The sequence below is a fragment of the Hypanus sabinus genome, chromosome 9, assembly GCF_030144855.1.
Source record: "Hypanus sabinus isolate sHypSab1 chromosome 9, sHypSab1.hap1, whole genome shotgun sequence".
Taxonomy (NCBI): domain Eukaryota; kingdom Metazoa; phylum Chordata; class Chondrichthyes; order Myliobatiformes; family Dasyatidae; genus Hypanus; species Hypanus sabinus.
Genome location: NC_082714.1, coordinates 132763061 through 132787310, shown reverse-complemented (window position 1 = coordinate 132787310; position 24250 = coordinate 132763061). Strand labels below are relative to the sequence as shown.

Genomic DNA, 24250 nt, shown 5'->3' with positions numbered 1-24250 from the left:
GCTTATCCAATCATCTCTTAAAAGTCCCTAATGTATCTTCCTCTGCCACTATCCCGGGGAGCACATTCCATAACCCATCTCATTCCAGGCTTCTTCAGCTCATTTTGTTCAACGTTGCCTCTGCAGCTACCGGTTCGTAGACACTGAAGTTCAAATACATTTATTGTCAAAGTATGTTTACTATGTACAACCTTGAGATTTGTCTTCTTGCAGACAGCCACAAAACAAAGAACCCATTAAAACAGCCAATGTGCAAAAAAAGAATGAATTGTGCAAACAATAAAAAGTAAACAAATAACATTCAGAACTAAAGTTCACAAAAGTGAGTTCACAGCCATTAAACCAGTCATCACTGCAGCCAGTCCAGGACCCTGTTAGGTGCAGGTCACAACCTCAGTTCTGTGTAGAGACAAGTAAACCTCACGGAACAGTGAGCTGAATACCACCATGTCCCTCACCTCCGGCCGAATACTCTGACCTTTTCAATGCAGCCCAGCACTTAAGTCAGCCAAGCATCAGCTCATTCCTTGTTCTCAGCCTTGGGTATAATTCATATCAAGCAGTTGGGCCTGTTTGAAAAGATCATCATTTGAAGCCTACCTCAGCTCATGGGAAAGGGGTGCTGGACCATATTTTTTAACAACTGCTGTCCTGGTGAGATATGTACTCCCACTATCCACTAAATTATGCAATCCAAGCGTTTTGATCTAGTAACGATAGAAGGCCTGTGATTTATTTCTCAGTCATATTCTGATTTGTCATTGAATTATTCATTTTCTATTCAAATTGTTTGATCAAAATGTTAGATTTATGCTAAGCAATTTTGTCATTTGTTTCAAATCCACAGCTAGAAGTAGTGGTGTTCACAGGCCTCAGAAGCTTCATGTGTGATATGAAATGTAGTGTGTCCTCCATGATCTCATACTCTCTTACTTAGCTAAAGCTAAGTTAATCTTTATGCAATGTTTAGCTTCCTTGTCTGTGAAAAATGATTGTCGTTACTTAAAATTCTTCTTAATCAAATGTAAACCATATTGCTTTTGCCAGCATCAGATTGGCCCAAAGTGTCAACAATCAGTGAAATATTTTGAAAAAAGAGCCATTAAAGGAAGTATTGTAATGATAAGTTTGTATTTTTAGAATGCAACTTGAAAGCACTTTAACTTGAATGCTTTCATTAAACTCATCCTCTACAGCCATGTTCCATTCTTTGTCTAATTACCTAATTAAAGATTAGCTTACATTTCTTCACTTAATGTGTTTGTTTATATATCAATGAAGAAAAATGCATGTTTCTAAAAAGCAACAAAGATTATTTTTTTAAAACAATTCTACAGGGTCCTCCTGGTGCAAGAGGTCCCCAGGGTGATCGTGGAGAGCCTGGACCTCGGGTAAGGATTACACTTCTGCACAATACCAGAAATAAGTTCCAGTAATTAACATGTAAACAAATGCTTATTCAGGACTGATTCCCCTTTCAGTCTGAGCCTTCTTGTTCCCTAGGGCCCGGAAGGTCCAATTGGTGATAGAGGGCCAATGGGATTACAAGGTGAACCGGGACCTCCAGGACCCAGGGGGCTTAGTGTACGCGGACCTGTGGTATGCATGTTATACTTGTATATATAAATCAGATACTAATGAATCTAGATAAAATGTATTTATTAAAATCTGTAAGTATTTGTAATTTTTTTGTTGTCAACACATTGGAGAAAAATTAAATTTATAAAAACACCTAGCTTCTTATTCTCTTTAAATAGGGTCCTCCTGGTGAAAAGGGGCAAAAAGGTGAGCCTGGACAAAGAAGCAATCAGGTAAAGTTGCTGACAGCAATATAGAGTTACAGAATTGCACAGCACAGAAATTGGCCCCTTTGACACATCTCGTCCTTGCCGACGGTGATGCTCATTTATGCTAATCCCATTTGCCTGCAGTCGGTCCATATCCCTCTTTGCCTTTTCTATCTAAGTAGCTTTCCAAAGGCCTTTTAATGAGGCAGTTGTTTCTGCCTTTACCATTGCGGCTGCTGTTCATTCAGATATTCACTCTCTTAGTGAAAACTCCATCCCTTAAATTTCTCCCCTCACACCTCAAGGCTGTGCCCTCCTGTTATGGACTCTCATGCTCCTAATGTTCATATTTCAATTGTCTTTATCACTCTTGTTACTTTGTCTCAGGAATTTTTCAGTGTTTTACTGGGATTCTAAGAATCTCACAGTTGTCAGTCCTCAAATGCATTGGGAGCTGATGCATGGCCCCTTTGCCAGGGCAGCTAGTAGGTCAGTTGTCTCTGTGACGCGGCCATCAGAATGAACAGGAGCTTGACTCTGTTGACACCTGGCCGTGTTACACTGGACAGCTTCCCTTACAGGCAGAGTGTCTTTGGATGCATGTATCAATCAATCTAAACACTTCTGGATAACTTGGAATAATCTGTACACTGGAAGAACTTCCACTCTAATATGCAGTTGATGTGCAAACAGAGAAAAATCTGCATTTAGTGATGTACAAAATTCATGTGCATCTGATTTAATACCTTTATTCTACAAAAGTACAATCTCTCTGATCTCTGCATCTTCAAGTAGGCTTACCAAATGGCTGCTCAGTTATGAATGATACCAAAAATCAGAAATTAGCATTCAACCAAAAAGATTAAAAAGTGATACAGTAAGAGCTGTACAGTAAGTTAGTGAACTAGACATCAGCATGTTGAAGGTGCATTTGTATGCCTGGGCAGATAAAGACATAACCTTTACAGGACTTCCTGGCAAGACACTGACTTTAAGATCTCTGTAAGGACATTAGTGCAGTCTCTGTATGTCTGTACTTTCTAAAGCCTTTGGAGTCATACTACATGTATTTATTTTGCCTGTTATCATGCGATGAAGGACCATCAACTCTGCTCTCAAATGCATCTCTCCCATTTCATGCACATCTGCTCTCATCCCAACCTCCCGCCACCCCACTCGGGATAGAGTTTCCCTTGTCCTTACCTACCACCCCACCAGCCTACGGGTCCAACGAATAATTCTCCATAACTTCTGCAACCTCCAGTGGGATCCCACCACCAAGCACATCTTTCCCTCCTCCCCCACTTCCTGTTTTCTTAAGGGATCGCTCCCTACGCGACTCCCTTGTCCATTTGTCCCCCCCATCCATTCCCACTGATCTCCCTCCTGGCACTTATCCTTGTAAGCGGAACAAGTGCTACACCTGCCCTTACACTTCCTCCCTCATCTCCATTTAGAGCCCCAGACAGTCCTTCCAGGTGAGGCGACACTTCACCTGTGAGTCGGCTGGTGTGGTATACTGCGTCCGGTGTTCCCGGTGTGACCTTTTATATATTGGTGAGACCTGACGCAGACTGGGAGACTGTTTCACTGAACACCTACACTCTGTCCGCCAGAAAAGGCAGGATCTCCCAGTGGCCACACATTTTAATTCCACGTCCCATTCCCATTCTGATATGTCTATCCATGGCCTCCTCTACTGTCAAGATGAAGCCACACTCAGGTCGGAGGAACAACACCTTATATTCCGTCTGGGTAGCCTCCAACCTGATGGCATGAACATTGATTTCTCTAATTTCTGTTAATGCCCCTGGTCTTCTTACCCCATCCCTTATTTATTTATTATTCCCCTACCCTTCTCTCTTTTTTCTCTCTCTCTGCCCATCTCACAATCACTCCTTGCCTGCTCTCCATCTCTCTCTGGTGCTCCCCTCCCCCTTTCTTTCGCCCTAGTCCTCCCGTCCCATGATCCTTTCCCTTCTCCAGCTGTATATCCTTTTTGCCAATCAACTTTTGAGCTCTTAGCTTCATCCCTTCACCTCCTGTCTTCTCCTATCATTTTGGATCTCCCCCTCCCCCTCCCACTTTCAAATCTCTTGCTATCTTTTCTTTCAGTTAGTGCTGACGAAGGGTCTCGGCTTGAAACGTTGACTGTGCTTCTCCCTATAAATGCTGCCTGGCCTGCTGTGTTCCACCAGTATATTGTGTGTGTTGCTTGAATTTCCAGCATCTGCAGATTTCCTCGTGTTCGAATTTTCACCTGAACTGTGTTTGGGTGACTTCACCAATGTTGCAGTTAGTAGCATACTGTGAGATATGGTTTAGGTTAGCAGCTGTAACCAAGAAGGAAGTGAAGATAGAGAAACTAAAAAAATTACCATGATATCTAAATGGAAAGCGGTCAAGGCATATTGTGAGGTATTTAGGGTCTGAGAACATTCTCTGCTTTAATTGAAGAGTCGATGTGATGGTTTGGAGATAATAGTGGAAAAAGGGAAGATAACATCACAATGACATTCTTGCTGAATGAGCAATAAGTGACTGTTTTCAGCAGAAATTTTATTTCTCCTTAGGGTCTTCCAGGTCCTCGAGGTCCTCCAGGGAGAGATGGACTTCAGGGACCAAAGGTAGAGTAAAACTTGCTTGAAAATAAATAATGGAGTAAACAGGTAACTTGTTGCAAAGATAAAAATAAATACAAAATATGCAACATAGCTGTATTTCATTGCAAACAACATTTAGAACCCACTTTTTCAAATGTAAGATTGTACAGTGACAGGACTGCTGGCCACAATATCATCAATTTCAAGTGCACCAAAAATATTTTGACTTTGTAGTGACATTTAACAGCTGAGCCAAAAAAATGAAAGAGCAGTTATGCACAGTATGTTGGATACATCAATATGTGTAAGGCTTCAGTCAAATTATTAACATTAATGGTTCTATGTAAAGCACGAGTTCCCAAGCTGGGGTCCATGGTTAACAGGAGAGATTCTTGGCATAAAAAAAGCTGGAAACCCCTGAAACATATTTTCATTGGGAAGTGCAGGTTAATGAAAGGAACTCAGAAGAATATTTAGCTTGGAAAGAGCTTTTATTACCAATGTTATTACCAGAAAGTGATTTTTTTTTCCAGAGCCATGGAATAGCATCAAACTAGCTTACATATATCTTTACAAACAATGAAGAGCTTTTGAAATGCAGTCTGCTGGTCCTGTTTTATGGGAAACAGACAACCTGTCCATGTGCCAAAAGAAAAGCAATGCCAAGATGGCTTTTCCTTGTGATACTGATTAAGGGATGAGTATCAACTTAATCCTGGTGAAACATCTCTGCTGTTCTTCAAAATAGAGAAGAGGGTTTTTAGCCATCAAAAATTGTTGCTGTTGTTCAAATGAGATTTCTCTGGATTGAAACTAAAATGCAAAAAAAAGTGGGATTGTCAATAAGTTGTGTGCTTATAGGCTATAAATTGCTATGAATGTTTTAGGGAGCAAGAGGACTGGAAGGCACAATTGGACCTCCAGGACTTCCTGGGCCAAGAGTAAGTTTACTAATAAAATATTTTATAATGTCAATAAAAACATAATAGTTTTTTCACTGACTTTCTGCGGAAGACTGTTCAGAATGATTTTTGGTCTGTGGGGAAGACATTTTGTTTATACATTTCAGCTTTTGAATGGCTTCTTGACAAGAATTTAAGTAATTATATTGCTTGGATAGTGTTTTTCGGGAAAAAAAAGTTTTTTTTTCATTAAACTTGTAATGGTGACTTATAGTTGGAATAATTGATATATTAACCAAATTAAGTTAACATTTTATGGACATTTTTTTGAGTGTTGCTTCCTCAGAATTTTTATTGTTTATGATAGAATACTTAAAGCTGAACACAAATATAATTTCAGACTACTTGTATTGCGTAGGAATTTGGAGAAACAAGAAATCAACTTTTATTGAATATAATGTGTTTAATTGCATAATGGCACTGATGCTTTGCAATAGCTCAACTAAGCTAAAATGTTTTGTTGATGATTTTCATTTTTACTGAATGTCACGAGGCTTCTCACTTAAGTGTCCAACAATAATCAGCCACATTGATGGATTCCACTTGCCCTTTTTACAGTTTCTTCATGACAGCAATGTCCTGGTGAAACCTTTCGCCATGCTCGTCACTGACAGTGCCAAGATTTTCAGGGACGAACTCTAAATGACAATGCAGAAAATTAATCTTTAGTGATTCATATTTTTAATGCTTGAATCATATTGTCAGCCAGCTGCATGTAATTTGTTATTCTGCAGTTGCCAAGATAATTTTCAACAACATTCTTGAATGCCTCCCATGCGATTTTCTCCAGTCCCAATGGGATTTCTTTGAATTGCCTGTCTTTGCTAACAGAAAGACAGTTGAAGTTTTGGCTTCGATTTTACATGTCATTGAAACAATTTTCATAATGATTTTTTAAGGGGCCCATGGGTATCACAGGGCCATCTGGCTATCGAGGGGATCAAGGTCCTCCAGGTGATGTTGGGCCAACTGTAAGTATTACAATTTATCTAAGTAAATGATATCTGACCTATGAACAGGTGATGAAATGATCATGTTGAATAAAGCAGTTGCACATATTTCAGCTCTTCTCAGCATCACTTTGTGTTTCTGCATAAAATCTCTATTATCTTGGTCAACTAAAGGACTGTCTGCATGTGCGCAGGTGTTACAAACTGGTGAGAAGGATAGAAGGTATAATAAAAAGGAGACGGATGATCAGGAATGAGCAAAATCTTAATAGCTTTTTACAGGTATGAATAAACAGTTTGAGAGCTGAGTCTGGAAGTCCTTGAACATTGGTTGTGAGAAACCGTGACAATCTAGTTAAAATACAGAATTGTGCTAGAAAGTTTTGTGAACCCTTTAGAATTTTCTCTATTTCTGAATAAATATGACCTAAAATGCAATCAGATCTTCATGTAAATCCTAAGACTAGATAAAGTGAACTTAAATAAAGAAATTATACTTGTTCATTTATTTATTGAGAAAAAATGATCCAATATCACATGTATTTGTTGGAAAAAGTATTTGCACCTTTGCTTTGAGTAACTGGTGTGACTCCCTTGTACAGCAATAATTTCAACCAAACATTCCCAGTAACCGTTGATCAGTCTTGCACATCTACTTAGAGGAGTTTTAGGCCATTCCTCCTTACAAAACTGCTTCAGCTCTGGGATGTTGGTGGGCTTCCTTGTATGAACTGCTTGCTTCAATTTGTCCAACAACATTTCTATAGGTTTAAAGTTAGGACTTTGATTCAACCATTCCAAAATGAAATTTCTTCTGCTTTAACCATTCTTTGGTTGAATGACTTGTGTGCTTAGGTCATTGTGCACGTTCTCTTGAGCTTCAGTTCACAGGCAGTTAGCCTGACATTTTCCTGTAGAATTTGCTGGTACAATTCATCAATGTTCATAGTTCCATCAGTGATGGCAAGTGTCAAGCCATCCTGGTCCCAAGGCAGCAAAGCAGGCCCAAGTCATGACACTGCCACCACCATGTTTCATAGATGGGATGAGTTTCCTAAGCTGGGAATACAGTGCTTGATTTTCACCAAACATAACACTTCTTATTTAAGCCAAAAAGTTCTATCTTGGACTCTTATGTCCACAGAACATTCTTGCATTAGCCTTTTGGCTTATCCATGTGGTCTTTGGTAAACTTTCTTCTGCCAGGCAGAGCATTGTTGTTCGGCATTTGCCTGATGGTAGACTCATGAACACTGACGTTAGCCAATGCAAGAGAGGCTTGTAGCTCCTTGGATGTTATCCTGGGCTTCTTTGTGACCTCCTGGAATATTACACACCTTGTGCTTGGAGTGATTTTTGTTGGTCAACCACTCCTGAGGGTAGTAACAATGGTGTTGAATTTCCTCCATTTGTATACCATCTGCTTGACTCTGGATTAGTGGAGCCCAAACTCTTGAGAAACGGTTTTGTATCAGTTTCCAGCCTGGTGAGCATCAGTAACATTTTCTGAGGTCCTCAGAAATTTCTTTCGATCAAGGCATGGCACGCTTCCAAAAACCGATGTGGTGAAGATTAGATTTTGATAGTGAAGACCTGGGTTTATGTTCTTTAAATAGGACAGGGCCTCCCACACTCACACCTGATTGTCATTCCATTAATTGAAGCACCCTTTAAATGAACTGTTAATCCTAGAGATTCACATACTTTTTCCAACAAATACATGTAATATTGTATCATTTTTCTCAATAAATAAATGAACAAGTATGATTTTTTTGTGTTATTTAATTGGGTTCTTTATACCTAGTTTTAGGACTTGATGAAGATTTGATCACAATTTAGGTCATGTTTAGGCAGAAATATAGGAAATTCTAAAGGGTTCACAAACTTTCTAGCACCACTGACATAACTTCTTGAGCAGAAGTTTCATCCTGAGGTGGTGGCACTGTGATGAGTTAATTTGAGCTGTTACTTCACAATCCAGACTGCCAGTGTCACCTGTGCAGAGTTTATTTGTCCTGTCTATAACTGTGGTTTATTTTTCTGAATACCTCAGTTTCCTCCCACACCCTAACGGCATGCTGCTGGAAAGTTAAATGGCTCTTGAATATTGTTCATGCTAAATAGGTGAGTGATAGAATCTGCGGGCATTAGAGGGTGGGTAATAGAAATTTGGGGTGAATAAAATTAAATTATGGGTATTCCCAATTTTTAGCACAGTCTCAGCGGATCTGTTTTACTGCTGTTTGATTCTAGGAGGAACAGCACACAATAGTCCATTGGCATCTTACTTTGTGTTTACAATCAGGTTTTAAGTTCATTTGGAGAATGTGTAAGAATGCAAGTGTTCTCAGACAAGCAATTTGCAGAAGTCACTACTGAGAAGGAATTTTTATTAAGCACCAGTACAGGAAGTACATCCTTCCAAATGATTCAAGAATCTGGAAAATGTACTGCATAGCAAACACATTGATACCACAAATATTAGGAAGCATTTTTTAGCAAAGTGAAATAAAAACTATAGAATAATCTCAATCCTAAACTGTTAGAAGTTACGGAGAGCTCCAAACCTGGATCTAAGACTCAGCAATCAGGAAGGACTATCAGTAAGCATTAGGGTCTGTCTCAACACAACAACACTGGAGACTTTGATCATTTCTTTTGAAGCAAGGTTATTTTTGTGACAAGGGGAAAATGCCTTGGGCCAGTTGGGAGTTCTGCATGCCTGAGATCGCAAGGTAATTAGTCATTTGGCAAAGGCCAAAAAAAAGTTAGGTTTAAGGGTATTATGGGATTGGCCATAGTGTGGGTGGGCCAGTGTAGGAGTGGAGGGTTTGAGGGTTTGGCTTAAAAAGGCTTCAGTGAGAAGAGGTGGAAACTTTAGGTATGTTTCTTTGTTACTTTGTCAATTAGTGCCTAACTACTGTAGACAATATGTAGACAGGCTGATTAGGGGAGAGACCATGATGGATGTTCATGTCGGCAATGAACAAGGTCAGGTGTCAGATCTCTCAGTGGGAGAGCATTTTGGAGATAGTGACCACAACTCTGTGGCCTTTACTACAGCTTTGTAGAATGATAGGAACAAATGGTATGAGGAAGTATTTAATTGGGGGATGGGGGGTGATTATGTTGTTCAGCAGGAACTGGAGAGCATAAATTGGGAACAGATATATTCAGGGGAATTATACAACAAAAATGTGCAGGTTGTTCAGGGAGCATTTGCAGGGGGTTAGGGATAAGTTTGTCCCATTGAGGGAGGGAAAGGATGGTGTTATAGTTGACAAGAGATGAACATTTAGTCAGGAAGATGGAAGTGCTTACTTAAAATTTAGAAGGCAATAATCGGAGAGCATTAGAGATGAGATAACCAGGAAGGAGCTGAAGAATGGACTTAGGAGTGTTAAAAGGAGGTATGAGAAGTCCTTGGTGAGTAGGATTAAGGAAAACCCCGAGGCAGTCTACATGTATGTGAAGGACAGGAGAATAGCCAGAGTTAGGGGAGGACCAAAAAGGGATAGTAGAGTAAATATTTGCTTGGTGTTGGAGGAGGATGGAGAGGCCTGTAGTGAATACTTAGCTTCAATATTCACCAGTGACTGCACCTCCATTGGTATGCGTACAGTCGAGCATTGGACATGGAAGTCCCTACAGAGGACTGAGAACAGCTGAGATACCATAGGGGTCTCCCTACCATCTACTGGGGATATTTTTCAGAAGTGCTGCATATGCAGGGCCCTTAGTGTTATTAGGGATCCCACCCATCCATCCAGTATCCTTTTTGACTTTCTAGCATTAGACAGGATGCATAAAAACATGAACGGTCAGGATGAGAAACTGTTTCTTCCCCCAGGCCACTGGGCTTCTGATGTTCTGGCTGCATCATATTCAAAGGATCACTCGTTAATCTGTTCTGTACTATTTAATATTAATGTGCTTCTGCTTGTTATTTATGTGTGATTCTCTGTAGATTTTATCCTTGCCTGCATAAGTTACTGTGCTTTACACCCTGGTTTGAAGAAACATTGTCTCATTTCCACATACATTATGTGGTTACAATATATACATTATATACAGTACATATATAGTTAAATGACAATAAATGTGACTTGATGATTGTGAAGACTGTAAAATAGACTGATATGTTTGAACATGTTGATATTAAAGAAGAGAATGTGCTGGAACTTTTGAAAAACGTTAGGTAAGATAAGTCTCTGGGAGCAGATGGGATATACCTAGGTTACTATGAGTAGCAAATGGAGAGATTATTGTGCCTTTGACAATTAACTTTGCATCCTCATTGGCCAGGTGAGCAGCACCAGATGAATGGATGGTAGCAAATATTATTTCTTTGATCAAGAAAAGGAGTAGGGATAATCCTGGAAAGTATAGACCAGTGAGTCTTACTTCGCTGGTAGGCAATTTGTTGGAGAATATGCTTAGAGACAGGATTTATGAGCATTTAGGGAAGCAGAGTCTGATTCTGAATGGTCAACATGGCTCAATGAGGGGCATCTCATGTCTCACAGGCCTGATTAGAATTCCTTGTGGAAGAAGTAGATACATTTGAGGCATTTAAGAAACTCTTAGGCACTTGCATGATAGAAAAATAGAGGACTGTGTAGGAGGGAAAGGTTATATTGATCTTGGAGTCGGTCAGAAGGTCTACACAACATTGTAGATCGGAGAGTCTGTACTGTGCTTTAATAGTCTATGTCCTACGTTCAATCATCTGTGGATTAATCAATGAACAAATTCAACCAATCAAGAAAGACTATCAGTAAATATTTAGTCACATCGCAGTATTTGTCACAGCTCCGCAAATTCAGAGATTTTGGCAATTTCTTTACTGACAAGATCGTCTGTTACTTTTTCAGTAAGCAAATTGGAAATAATTAATAATGTAGGATTGTATATCCCATTTTGTGTGCAGAGACATTGAGGAATACTGCCTGATTTTGTTCAGTGTTTCAAAGCAATGTGTGAGACTGTCATGACTAGCTGCTGACAATACAGTAGAATCCATCTGAGGGTTCCAATTCAAAATGACAAAAATGATTAATTCTCAGGGGGAAAAGTAAGGCAGATGGAGGTATCCTTATAGGTATTTGAATGAACAGTACATGGAAGGATGGAAAGGTGGGACTAATATGGGTAGGCGTTATGTCTGGGACAGATGCAATGAGCCAAAGAGCTTCTTTCTTTTATTTTGCAACTCTGTGAGCTTATACCCTCAAAATGTAAGCAAGACACAAAATAGTAGACAGAGAGACAACAGCTGTTGTGTCTATGCACAACTACGTTTTGATTAAATAAAAGCATGCATGCAGGAGATGGCTTTAACTAGTGTATTCACATTGCAGTGGGAGAGAGAGAGGGAACAATGTGCATGTGTCAACAACAATGCATGCGCAGACAACAGATCAATGCACAGGCCCAGACAACAGGTCAATACGTAGTGCTGGGGGTTGGAGGGGGGTGGTCATTGCTCCACAAGAAGTAGATACATACATACACTTCCTCCACCTTTAGACTAATGCAACATAAACTGTATGTGTACAAGTCATTCAACTTCCCTTTCGTAAAACCATATTCCAAATAAACATGCTTGCACTATTACAGTCCATAAGTAACTTCACAGTTCTGAAGGTTCAGTCTTTTGGGTGGTGCTCTGTTTCTTTCTGGACCTGTGGAGTGGTATCAGGTTTGGCAGGTCTCTTGTCAATGATAACATTCCCATTGTGCCTCTGGACCTGTGGAGTGGCATCAGATTTGGTAGGTGTCTTGTCTAAGACAACATTCTCAGTTTCAGGTCTCACATTGCTGTCAGTGACATGATCACTGAGAGGTAAGTCCAATGACTGTAATGTGTCCATCTTGATGAATGTAGTCAACTCAGGTGTGTTCTTCAGCTGAGCATCCAGTATCTGGTTTACATGATGTCTCCATGTCTGATCTCCAACATCCATTGTGTACATCCGTAGTCTAGTTCTCGTAGCTATCTTACTTCTCGGTAAACACGTGCTAGGACTTACTGTCCAATCTCAAAGCTCCTTGCTGGTTCACTTGGCAACTGACTGAACTGGTTATTCTGCACTTCAATCCATAGATCTGTTTTAGGAGGTCAAAGCGAGATTTCAGATTTCTGTTCATGGACAGCATTGCAGGTGTTCGATTTGTTGTCGTATGAATAGAGTTTCAATACACAAGATGGAAGCTGTCCAACTTGTGCTGTAGAGAAATATTCTCTTTCTCCAGCATTTCAGTGGATTTCTTGAAGGTTTGGATAAACTTTTCAGCTAACCCATTCGTTGCTGGGTGGTAAGGAGCTGACTTGAAATGTCTGATGCTATTTTTCTTCATGAACAGTCGGAATTCTTCTGATGTGTTTTGCAGAACCAGAGAAACCCTACAGCACAATACAGGCCCTTCAACCCACAATGCTATGCCAAACATGTACTTACTTTAGAAATTCCCTCGGGTTATCCATATCCCTCTATTTTCTAAGGTCCATTGTTACTCACAATTTGTTCTATAAGCCATTTCTGGTGCAGATAGCCCTCAGAGCGGAGACAGTCTTTACTGAGGTGGTTGACTTCATTGGCGTGACCTCAGACTGCTTTGAACGAGCATCCACAACAATCAGGAACCTGGAGTCCATGAATGGCCCAGCAAAGTCAATATGTACTCTTTGCTATGGTGATGATGGTGAAATGATGCCTATGCATCTTGAACTTTTTGGTATCCCGAACAGCTGTTGTTCAAGATTCCAATCTTTTTATCTCTTCTTGGCCACCACATGTAGCTCCGGGTAAAACTCTTCATCTGGACTGTACCGAGGTGTCCTTCATGCAGATTTTGTAACACCCTGGTGTACACTTTAGAGGAAACCACAACATGAGATCCACACATCAGTGTTCTTTGTCATACTGACAATTGGTCTTGTCTCACTGACAACAATGCAAACCATGAGCTGGACATCCTTGCATGGTGACTTCACAGACTTTTGATAATGTCAGGTAATTTCTTGTTTCTCTTTGTAGTTTGGTATTTATTATCGGCAACTGGTACACCAATGGGGTGTGGAATGAAGACTTTCCTTCATCAGTTGCCAATAGTGGAGGTCTTGACAAGCCATCAGCATTACTGTGTTGTTTGATACCCTTGAATTTGATGTCATAAGTGTGGGCTCCTAGTTCCAACATAGCAGTGATCACTGGAATTCCCTTCCTGGGATTGAAAATGGACACAAGGGGCTGGTGATCTATCATTATTGTAAACTTTTGTCCTTCGAGGTAGTGTTAGAAATTCTTTATTCCTCATACTAGATTTATGAGATTTCATTCTTGAAAAACACACATTTCTCTCTTTTTCACAGACCATACTCACTCAGCCTGGTAAACACTTTACAAAGTTCTGAAGGTGCTTTTCATCATTCTTGCCAGTCACAGTGATGTCATGAAGGTAGCACTGTATTCTTGGAGTATCTAGGAGCACTTGGTCCATTGTTGTTTGCCAAATTGCTGGATCTGATGAGATGCTAAAGACGAAACAATTATACTGGAACAGTCCCTTAAGAGTGTTGATTGTGAGGAACTTCCTGCTTGACACCTTAATCTCCATTTGCAGATAGGCTTGTGACAATTAAATCTTTGAAAACCTCTCCCCGCCTGCCAAGGATGCAAAAACGTCTTTGTTTGTGGCAGGGGATACTGCACATTATGCAGCACTGGGTTGATGCTTCCCTTGAAATCCACACATAAATGATGGCATCCTTTCTTGATCACCGGGACAGTGGGTGTGGCCCAATCCCTCCCCTCAACCTTGGAGGGATTCCAGATGCCTTCAAGCTCTACAGTTCAGCGTCTAGTTTAGGACATAGTGCGTAAGGCACTGGACATGCTTTATAGAATCTTAGTGTTGCTGTTTCATCCAATTCAGTTCTGGCATTCATGACTTTTGGGTATTTACAAGTTGCCTTCTCATTAGCATTAAGCAGATGTGCCTGTCTCTGGTTAGTATAAACGTATGGGCTGCCATTATATGTTGATGTCACACTGAGAGCATTGATTGGGTGCCAGTCCAGTTGGATTTTTCTCAACCATTCACTTCTGTAAAATGCTGGGCCTCTACTTTTCAGTGCATAAACCTCTAACGATTGTGTTTGGCCTACATATGTCACATTTACTTTCAGTTTGCCATTGGGAAACACTTTTTCGCTCGTGTAGGTCTTTAGCATCACTGAGCTTTTCTTAGAAAACAGTCTGTTGTAGTCAGCCTCTGGAATTAGTGGATGAAGCTGACCTTGTATTCAGCTCCATTTTCATTTTTACACCAGACATATCTATTCTGATCCAAATGATTTTGTGATCTCCTTTACTTATACTATGCAGTTCTAGGCATGACAGTTCATCGTTGTCAGATCCTATGCTGTCTGATTCTGTTTTACATTCAGTAACTTTATGCATTTGCTTAGTTTTGTGTTTGAGACTTTTCACTCAGTTGTGCTTTTTATCTGACTTGTACATTCTCCCCATGTGACCTTGGCTGTGACCCTTTCTGCAGACTTTTGCTTTGAACCAATGGACATTTGCATCATGGGAGGATTTGTCACATCGATAACATATTTGGCTATTTGCAACATCCAGGGACATTTTGTACATATTACATTTTAACCTTTTTTTCTGTAGTTTTGCTGCATCCTTTACTTCTGTCTCTAATGATATCAAAATAGTCAATGCCCATTCTAATGTTGGGTCTCTTTCGGGTAGTAGCCTCTTTTGAGGGCTTTGACTATCTATGCCACATACAAACCTGTCCATTAATGCATCAGAAAGTCCAGCTCCTAAGTCACAGTACTGGGAAAGTTTGCGTAGTTCTGCCATGTGTTTGGAAAGGCTTCCAACATTTGTCTGGTTCCTTTTGTAGAATCTAAATCTCTCAGTTATTACCAGTGATTTAGAGCTCAAGTGAATTTGTAAAATTGTAACAGCTTCATCAAGCTTGCTAGCTTGTCAGAGGTTACGAAGTTGCATAAGCCAAGAAGTGTAGGGGCTTTTTTTTTGTTGCTCCTTTACATTGTTCAGGTTACAATACAGTTCAACCCCCTCGATATATGACTCCCAGCCTTCATTAGTGCCATCATATTCATCAACTTTTCTGATCGAGGCCATCACTATGTTATTTTAATTTTAAATTCAGCACGTCTTTCACTGTTGTTCACATGTTCCTCCGTTAATGCCTGTGATGGCTTTCCTGTGCTGTTTAACTCTCACTGTTTCATCTTGTAACTGTCGGCGCAGTTCATGATATTTTCTGACATTCAGGTTCATACTTGTCGCCAATTTGTTGTGTCTGTGCACAATTACATATTGATTAAGTAAAACTGTGCACATGGGAGATGGCTTTAACAGATGTATTCACATTGCAGCGAGAGAGAGAGAACAAAGCACAGACAACAGATCAATGCTTAGTACTAAGTTGTGGGGGGGGGGGGTCACTGCTCTAAAAGAAATACATCCATACATTACAACAGCTATGTGACTTCTTGACTAAAGCAATCGTAGACAAAGTAAGCATGGTAATGATGCCAGCACAGAGCAAAGGTGAACTGCAATTTAACAGCAATTAAGTCACTGAAAGACAGAACAGAAACCAAATCACTTCAAGGCTAAAGTTTGGTTAAAAGTTCTGAATATCAAAGCGAAAATGCAAATGCTGGCAATCTAAAATCAACCTAAAATGTACTGGAAATTCTCAGCAAGTCAGACAGCATCTGTGTGAAGCGAAAGAGTTAATGTTACAGGTTGTCAGAACTGAGACGGAGAGAGAAGAAGCTCATTAATCTACAGGGATGGTGATGGAGGAATTTGCCTCTGATTGGGCAAAACCAGGGTAGGTGAGAACAGAAGAATGAACCTAGGTGCCATGAAAGGAAAAGTCCCTGTGAAACACTGAAGGGGGTGGAGAGGGGAAGATGTGTCTGATGGTAGAATGGTGAAATTTGTGGAGAATGTGGAAGGTATTAAATTAACTCTATCCTTGTTCTGACTCAGAGGAGAGAGGCTTTGTTAATCTGATAGAGGTGAAGCGATGGTACAGGAAGGAAAAAGGCACTTCAGACGCACCTGTATGGTAAATGTCGTCATCTGGGCAAATATGGTAGACGCCCCCACTCACACCCAGACCTCTCTATAATGAATTTCTTTTCTTTCCTTCCCATTTCCTACAGTGGGCTTCTAGTCCGAAACATTAGCTCTGCAGATACAGCCTGACCTGTTGAGGATTTCCAGCATGTTCTGGTTTTATTGGGGTAAAGGTTCTGCCAGTTGACACCGCTGCAGATTTCTCATTAAGGGGAAGGACACATTATCAATACACTCAGTCAAGTGCCATTAACAAAGAGTGCAGTGAACTTGAAAGTATATTTTGCCAAATCTCTAAAGATTTAGTCCAGGTGAAATGATTAGTAACTCGCAGGTATGAGGAAATAGTAAGACTGATGATTATTAATGGTTACATTCATTAACCAATATTAATGGACAGTGATTGTATAAGAATATCCAAGTGATGCTGGAAGTATACTTTAACATGATGCATATATACATTGTTACCAAAGTGCAGAAATAGTCTTGAATACTTAGATTGGATATTACTGGTTGCAGTGAGAAAGATCGTAAGAAAATTATAGCGTTTGTGTGTTAACACTACTAAATGGCCTGGAGATCAGATGGGGTATTAGAGTGATATTGAAGTACTATCCGGATGAAGTTAGGAGTAAAAATCATTAATTATTAATTTCTGTAAAGCAGAAATTTCTACATGTTTATAAATCTTTTCCAGAAGGTAAAGCAGTAAATGAGAAGTTTCTGGCTGAGTTTCTTGAAACTAGGGAGTGTCAGTTTGTATCGTTCTCTGCATCAAAGCCTGGAGAGAGAGCAACAGGCAGAAAATGTGGGTGGAAGGCTAAGTTCAGCACTCCTTAGCCCAGTAGAAATACAGATCTGTGCTCACTTCTGAAATTCAATCGTGTATACTTGATACCTTTTTTTTTGCAGGGACTCCCTGGTGCAAAAGGAGAAAAAGGAGAGAAGGTGAAAACTTACTTGATGATAACCTTGAAGGAAAGTTTTTAGAAAGACTAGAAAATTCCTCGAGTTATGTTTCCATTCTTTTTTGTTTATAGGGAGAACCTCAATCCCTCGCTGCAGTTTATCAGATGGTTAGCCAAGCTTGTGAAGAGCTTGTTCAGAGTAAGTAACCAATTGATGTACAACAAAAAAAGGAAAAATGCCAGTCTCATATTGATAATATAGTATAACAGGAAATTTACATTTATTTACATTTTTAAAGCATTGATAATTTTAGATTGAAATCAATCAGGCCATTCAAGCAGGAAAGAGGAACTTACAGAGACTATGTCCTTAAGGTATTCCTGCGCAGCAGCCAAACAGGCTTGCTCTGACAAACAGTGAATTGAAGATTGTTCTGCTGACCTTTCAAGTTGTAGCCTGTAGCTCATTTACAGGCTACAGAAATGAGCCTGTAAGGCTTTGTAAAACTGGCAGTCTTTATTTACTTGTATGTTAATAACTCAATTTAAGATCCCATGAATATAAAATTCCACAGGGTAGAAATCCATCTTGGTCACCTTTGTTCCATACATGATTTAATATGTTTGTTTTACTGAAATTAGAATTTTACTTCATTGAACTAAATTTCAGAATTAGAGTACAATGTACATTCAATATGTGTTGTGTTGTTATATCTGACATTTATTAGCCTCCCTTGTTTAGGGTTTTTGAATCCCATGCTTTTTTTGCAAACAACAACACACACAAAATGCTGGTAGAACACAGCAGGCCAGGCAGCATCTATAGGGAGAAGTGCTGTCAACGTTTCGGGCCGAGACCCTTTGTCAGGACTAACCGATATCTTTCCTTTTGGTTAGTCCTGACGAAGGGTCTCGGCATGAAACGTCGACAGCACTTCTCCCTATAGATGCTGCCTGGCCTGCTGTGTTCCACCAGCATTTTGTGTGTACTGTTGTTTGAATTTCCAGCATCTGCAGATTTCCTCATGTTTGCTCTTTTTTTGCAAATATTATTGTGTAAGTATTGTACTCTAATGAGCCCATGAAAAGTTCACAAAATATGAGAAACTGTTTTTTCACTGATAGGAATTTAATAATTTCACAAACATCTCTGATGACCAAATAGCTGAATGGATTTTAACTGCGTTTCTGATGCTGTTTGGTAATAACCTTTGCTTACTTATTAATTGCTAGGTCACATGTTGAAATTTGATTTGGTGTTGAATGAGTATACAAAGAACCCAGTACCCGTACGGATAATCCAGGGACCACCAGGTGAGGTTGGAGAGCCAGGGAGACCTGGACCACCTGGAAATCGAGGGCCTCCAGGAATGCCAGGCATACCTGGCAATGATGGCAAAGCGGGCTATCCTGGAGAGATTGGTAAATTATATCTCCCTACTCATTTTCCAGAATGGGATCTTATTTTCTTAATGGGAAATGTCAACAGATGGCTGAAATTTCATTCCCTACTCTGTAGCTCTGTACTGTAATGTTACTGTATTTTCACGATAATCTGTTTAACGGAATCATCCTAAATTCTGTTTTTTAATTCCCCCCCCCCCCACAATTTTCAGACCCTGCCTACTTTCTGGGAAGCTGTTTTATCTAAAGAACACAGGGCAGTGAATGGAAAATCAGGTTCCTTTGTGATGGCTTTCTGAATCAGGCACAATTGTTCTTCGTGCTTAATGTTTGCATTATTAATCTATCACATCCTATCTCAGTTTGATAAGTGTGTTGATTGCTAGGAAATGGTTTCACCAGTCAGGCTTCCAGTTCCTGTATCAGCCTTGTAACTCCCGGGAAGGAAAAGGTGGGAAGTGGATTTCCACAGAGTGTCGTGTATGGAATTACGCATCGATATCCACAGGCTTGCAAATCAGAGAAGTTGTAGAAGCAAATTTGGAAATTACTGCTGCTTTTATTAAGTTTAATATGATGGTGTTGTAGAAATGATCTGAGTCTCCTAGACAGTCAAGCACCATACATGGACTGAAAAGAGCCCAGATCATCCTGTGTAGTTTTAATTGTCTCTACCTTTGAATTGTTTTGTCAACAGGCAAGCCTGGTGAAAAGGGGGAGAAAGGAAGCCCAGGGGTCAATGCACCAGGTTCTGAGGGGCCCCAAGGAATCCCAGGTACAAATGATGATGGTGATTATCTTCTCAGCAACACACACAAAATGCTGGAAGTACTGGGCAGACCAGGCAGCCTCTATGGGAAAAAAAAGTACAGTCAATGTTGTGGGCCAAAACGCTTTCACAGAACCGGAGAAAAAAAGCTGAGGAGTTGATTTAAAAGGTGGGGGGAGGGAAGAGAGAACCACATGTGATAGGTGAAACGTGGAGGTGGACAGATGAAGAGCTAGGAAGTTGATTGGTGAGATGAGGTGAGAGAGGGAAAAGAGGATGGAAAATGGAGAAGGTGGGGGGTGGTTTGGGGGGCATTACCAGAAGTTTGAGACATTGATGTTCATGCCATCAGGTTGGAAGCTACCCAGATGAAATATAAAGTGTTGTTCCTCCAACCTAAGTGTGGCCTGATCACGACAGTGGAGGAGGCCGTGGATGGACATATGGGAATGGGAATGAAAAGTGGAATTATAATGGGTGGCCACTAGGAGATCCCACTTGTTCTGGTGGATGGAGCGTAGATACTCGGAAAAGTGGTCTCCCAATCTACCTCAGTTCTCACTGATACCACAACAGGAGCACCGAACACAATAAATGCCCCAACAGACTCATAGGGGAAGTGTCGCCTCACCTGGAAGGACTGCTTAGGGCCCTAGATGGTAGTGAGGGAGGAGATGTAGCACTTGTTCTGCTTGCAAGGATAAGTGCCAGGAGGGAGATAAGTGGGGAGGATGAATGGACAAGGGAGTCGCTTGGTGTTGGGATCCCATTGGAGGTGGCGGAAGTTTTGGAGAATTACGTGCTGGACTCGAAGGCTGGTGGGGTGGTAGGTGAGGACAAGAGGAAACTTACCCCTGGTGAGTTGGCAGGAGGATGGGGTAAGAGCAGACATGTGTGAAATTGAAGAGATGCAGTTGAGGAAGTGATGCACCATCAATAAGTCTAGGAGACTGGAAGTGAATGATAGGCTTTTATTAACAGTGAAAAAGGGCCACGACCATGTCGAGACTGAGGGAGGAGCGGTGCCCCCAATCGCCTTTATACAGGGGTCTGTGGGAGGAGCCACTGGAACAGTCAGCGGGTGGGGGGGCGTGTCCAGACAGGTATACATAGTTTACCACAGGAAGAGAAGCTCCTTTCTTTGAAAAAGGAGGACATCTGGGACGGGTTGATTATCTTCTGTTGCCTTTCATTTGTAGTAGACTAAGACATAAAATTAATCTAAATTTCATACTGGAAGGAGGTCTAAATTTTAGCTTTTTGCAAAGTTCAGAGAAATTGAGCTACAAATGAATCTTAATAACTAGCAAAACAATTCTTTACCTGCCTTCTTAGCAATGTGGATTATAAAAGAATTGAATCTCTGCAGTGTAAAGCAGATTAACTGTTAACCGGTTTCACTATTCACTGAAGCGTAAGTTAGTAACTAGTCAAATTTGATTCACCAACAATCAGATGAATTAGATGGAGAAGGATATTTGGTTCACTTAAATATATCCATCTAAAAAGATATTAGACAACCTATTGTTTCAAAATACACATAGTTTGAAATCTACATGATCTAGTCATTCTATTTCATGTATTGATCATTTTTGAGCTACGTAAATTCCTACAAATCTTTCCCAGATGTATTTCTCTATACTTGATGCGAAGTTTCATTGGATCTATCTTTTCTTCACATCAAACTAGATTGAACAGGGAATATTAATATGGCCAGTTGAGCTCCTTTTCACTTCTGATGTGAACTTGCATTTGGCAATCCAACAGATTAAACCTTTATATTCTACCCTAACTTCAGAAAAAGGTACCATACAAAATCTTGGAGTATAGCAAAGATAATTCCAGAAATGTTTATTTGCAGAGCAGCACCTTTCAAACTATTTACATACTGTGACCTCTAACTCGGCAGATTAAATGGCTATGAAGCTACAAAGTTGTCTGAAAAGAAGGCACATGACATGGATTTGCTGTTCTATGAGTTGATGAAGTAAAGACATAAAGATACAGGGAAAATGATATGTTCCATACGTAAATACGCATTGCACCAATATGCACTTTATTTAATTTTATCCTTTAGAATCGTTCGTATCCATCAAGGATTAGAACGTAAGTATTCTAATTAGTCTCACATTAGATTCTAGAAGCCAGCAGAGAGAGAGTGCATATCACTTTGAAAGGTTCTTGATCGGTATACTTGGTATACTATGCTCTCACTTCTTGATATGTTAAAGCAACACACACAAAATGCTGGAGGAACATCTATGGAAAAGAGTAAACAGTTGATGTTTGTGACTGAGACCCTTCGTCAGGATGAAGGGTCCTGATGAAGGGACTTGGCTCGAAATGTCAACGGTTTACTCTTTCCCATTGGTGCTGCCTGGCATGCTGAGCTCCTCCAGTATTTTGTGTGCATGGCCTTGGATTTCCAGCATCTTGCTGGAAAAAATTGCAGATTTTTTGTATGTCTATGGCATGTTAAATGCTTGAGGAACCACCTTCTTTACCTGAGCCAGGTTTTAACTTTCATTTGGTTGTGCAGGCCCACGAGGTGAAGGTAAACGTGGAAAACAAGGACCACAGGGATTACCAGGCCCACCAGGCCGTCCTGGCCTGCCAGGTTTACCTGGCTCCATCGGACCACCAGGTGCTGCAGGACACTGTGATGTCTCTGCCTGCAATACATTTCACACAGAGAGTGAGTATGAACAACTCTCACAAAAGTACCAATAAAGCTTATGACTTAATCAATCTTAGAGTACATCCTTTACAAACAGTTTTCACTAAAGATTTTTAATTTTACTATTTTTCATTTTCTTGTTTCTTTTACTGGGTTTTAATTCTGTAAAATTTTATTTTAATTAGGTGAACCAGACATTGAATCTGAGCATAAATTTCAACAGCTGCCTTAAGCCATTTATAGTGGTGGAAGCCACTCTTCCATTCATTCTCAAGGATGAATGAAAAACAACCAGATTACCTGCAAGGTTCAGTTGAATGAACCGCATCAGCCTTTTTAAAGTTGAGAATGGTGACATTTTCCTGTTGTATTTTTGCAAATTATGTGTACTGTATGCCAAGAAATGTGACGTTGAAAATGAAGTGAGACCATTAATCGTGCAAGTCATTATGAATTCTCTGAATCACAATTGATCAACTGGGATAAAAAGAGCACATGTGAGCAGTATAACGTTCGTGTTCAGCAACATCCTCAGTGGATCTTTACATGTTGCAAGGCTGAAAATATTCATTGTTAACATAACTGCAGACAGTATTTACAAAATGTATTTTTCAAATTCTGAAACTGATATAACTAGATCCAGTAATTATGTGTTTTGCTTCAAAGATGATAATTGAATTAGTGTTTGTGAATTCCCTTTTTCATATAGAGCCCAATATTATCATGTTACCTCGGAGCATTTCTACAAGATGTGGATGTTAGTATGTGAATATTCCTCATTCAACATCATTTGTCACATATTTCACAAAATAATTGTATGTGTTCAGGATCAAATCTGGTTTATTTTTTGAATGTTCTTATTAAAACTAACATGCTGCTTAATTAAATGTCAAATCCATGCCACAAGACTAATTTTAACATATAGGCCTGCCAGATAGTTGAGGATCTTGTCAGTACTTCAATTTATGTTTAAATATTCATGTGTTTTCTAGATTTGCAAATGTACGAATAAATGTATTTCAAAACAAAATAATACATTTTGCATGAATTTGATTAACCTATTTTGAACCATCTATGATGAATACACATAGAAAGAGATGTAGAGAATGGAGTAAATAAAAATTCAATGAAATAACTGACCAATCAGAATCAGGTTTATTATCACTGAGATATGTCATGAAATCTGTTGTTTTGCAGCAGCGGTACAGTGCAATACGTAAAATACACTATAAAGTACAATGAGAAATATATTAACAGTTTAAGTGATGTGAAAACAAAGCTAAAATAATGAGTTAGTGTTCATGGAATTCTTAATTGTTCAGAATTCTGATAGCAGAGGAGAAAGAGCTGGATGTGAATACAGCTACTGCTTGAAGAGAGAATAGCCACAGATGGAGGAAATTGGCTACTTGGGTGAAAAAAAAGATACAAACTTTAAGCAGCCAGACCTCTATGTCCTTGTAACAAACTGAGCGGACAGATTGTTATTTTGGTCCCTTGTCTTCAACTATGACTTGGCATTGTATCACATTAGCTTTCTGAACAGCACAGAAACAACAGAGCATTTTAGAAAGAGAAAACTTAGTGTAACTACATGTAGTAGTAGTAGAAGTGCGATCACTTGAAATGAGTATGATGTTCTCCCAAGGGATATTCCCTTAATGGATTGTGGCTATGTATGACTTTGTTTTACATGGAAGGCTGACGCATCGGCAGCTACCACATGGTCCTTGACAGCTCAGTGTCAATGTCCAGTGTGGCGTGCAAGATGACTGGGCACTCTTCACTCTTGCAGCCTTTCATCGCCTTCACTGCCATTGTGACGTGCCATCACCTTCTGCCAACTCTATTGTTGAGGTCTCAGTTGGATTGTTCTTTGTCTGAATCCTCCATTCCTCCATGGTGATCTCAAGAACTCACAAGCATCCCCACCACTACGAAGTGACAAACCTCTGAGAAGATAATTACCTGTAGGCACAGCGAAAGAAACCTGTCATACGAAATATACTGGTTCATGTCCATCCTTCATGGATTTTGTTTCAGAGAGA

General features: G+C 40.0%; 1 protein-coding gene across 2 annotated transcripts in view; it reads left to right on the top strand.

The window, feature by feature from the left end:
* Positions 1 to 22525, top strand: part of LOC132399817 (collagen alpha-1(XIV) chain-like) — a 180386-nt gene extending 157861 nt beyond the window's left edge. The window contains exons 37-48 of one of the 2 annotated variants that reach the window (XM_059980600.1): positions 1338 to 1391; positions 1504 to 1599; positions 1758 to 1811; positions 4361 to 4414; positions 5278 to 5331; positions 6252 to 6323; positions 17357 to 17392; positions 17485 to 17551; positions 18586 to 18666; positions 19454 to 19531; positions 22065 to 22220; positions 22388 to 22525. In XM_059980600.1, coding sequence (XP_059836583.1) covers positions 1338 to 1391; positions 1504 to 1599; positions 1758 to 1811; positions 4361 to 4414; positions 5278 to 5331; positions 6252 to 6323; positions 17357 to 17392; positions 17485 to 17551; positions 18586 to 18666; positions 19454 to 19531; positions 22065 to 22220; positions 22388 to 22434 — 849 coding nt within the window. In that variant the 3' untranslated portion in view covers positions 22435 to 22525. Of the gene's footprint in view, positions 1 to 1337; positions 1392 to 1503; positions 1600 to 1757; positions 1812 to 4360; positions 4415 to 5277; positions 5332 to 6251; positions 6324 to 17356; positions 17393 to 17484; positions 17552 to 18585; positions 18775 to 19453; positions 19532 to 22064; positions 22221 to 22387 lie in introns of both variants that reach the window. The other variant, XM_059980599.1, reaches the window with a different exon arrangement.
* The last annotated feature ends 1725 nt before the right edge of the window (positions 22526 to 24250 follow it).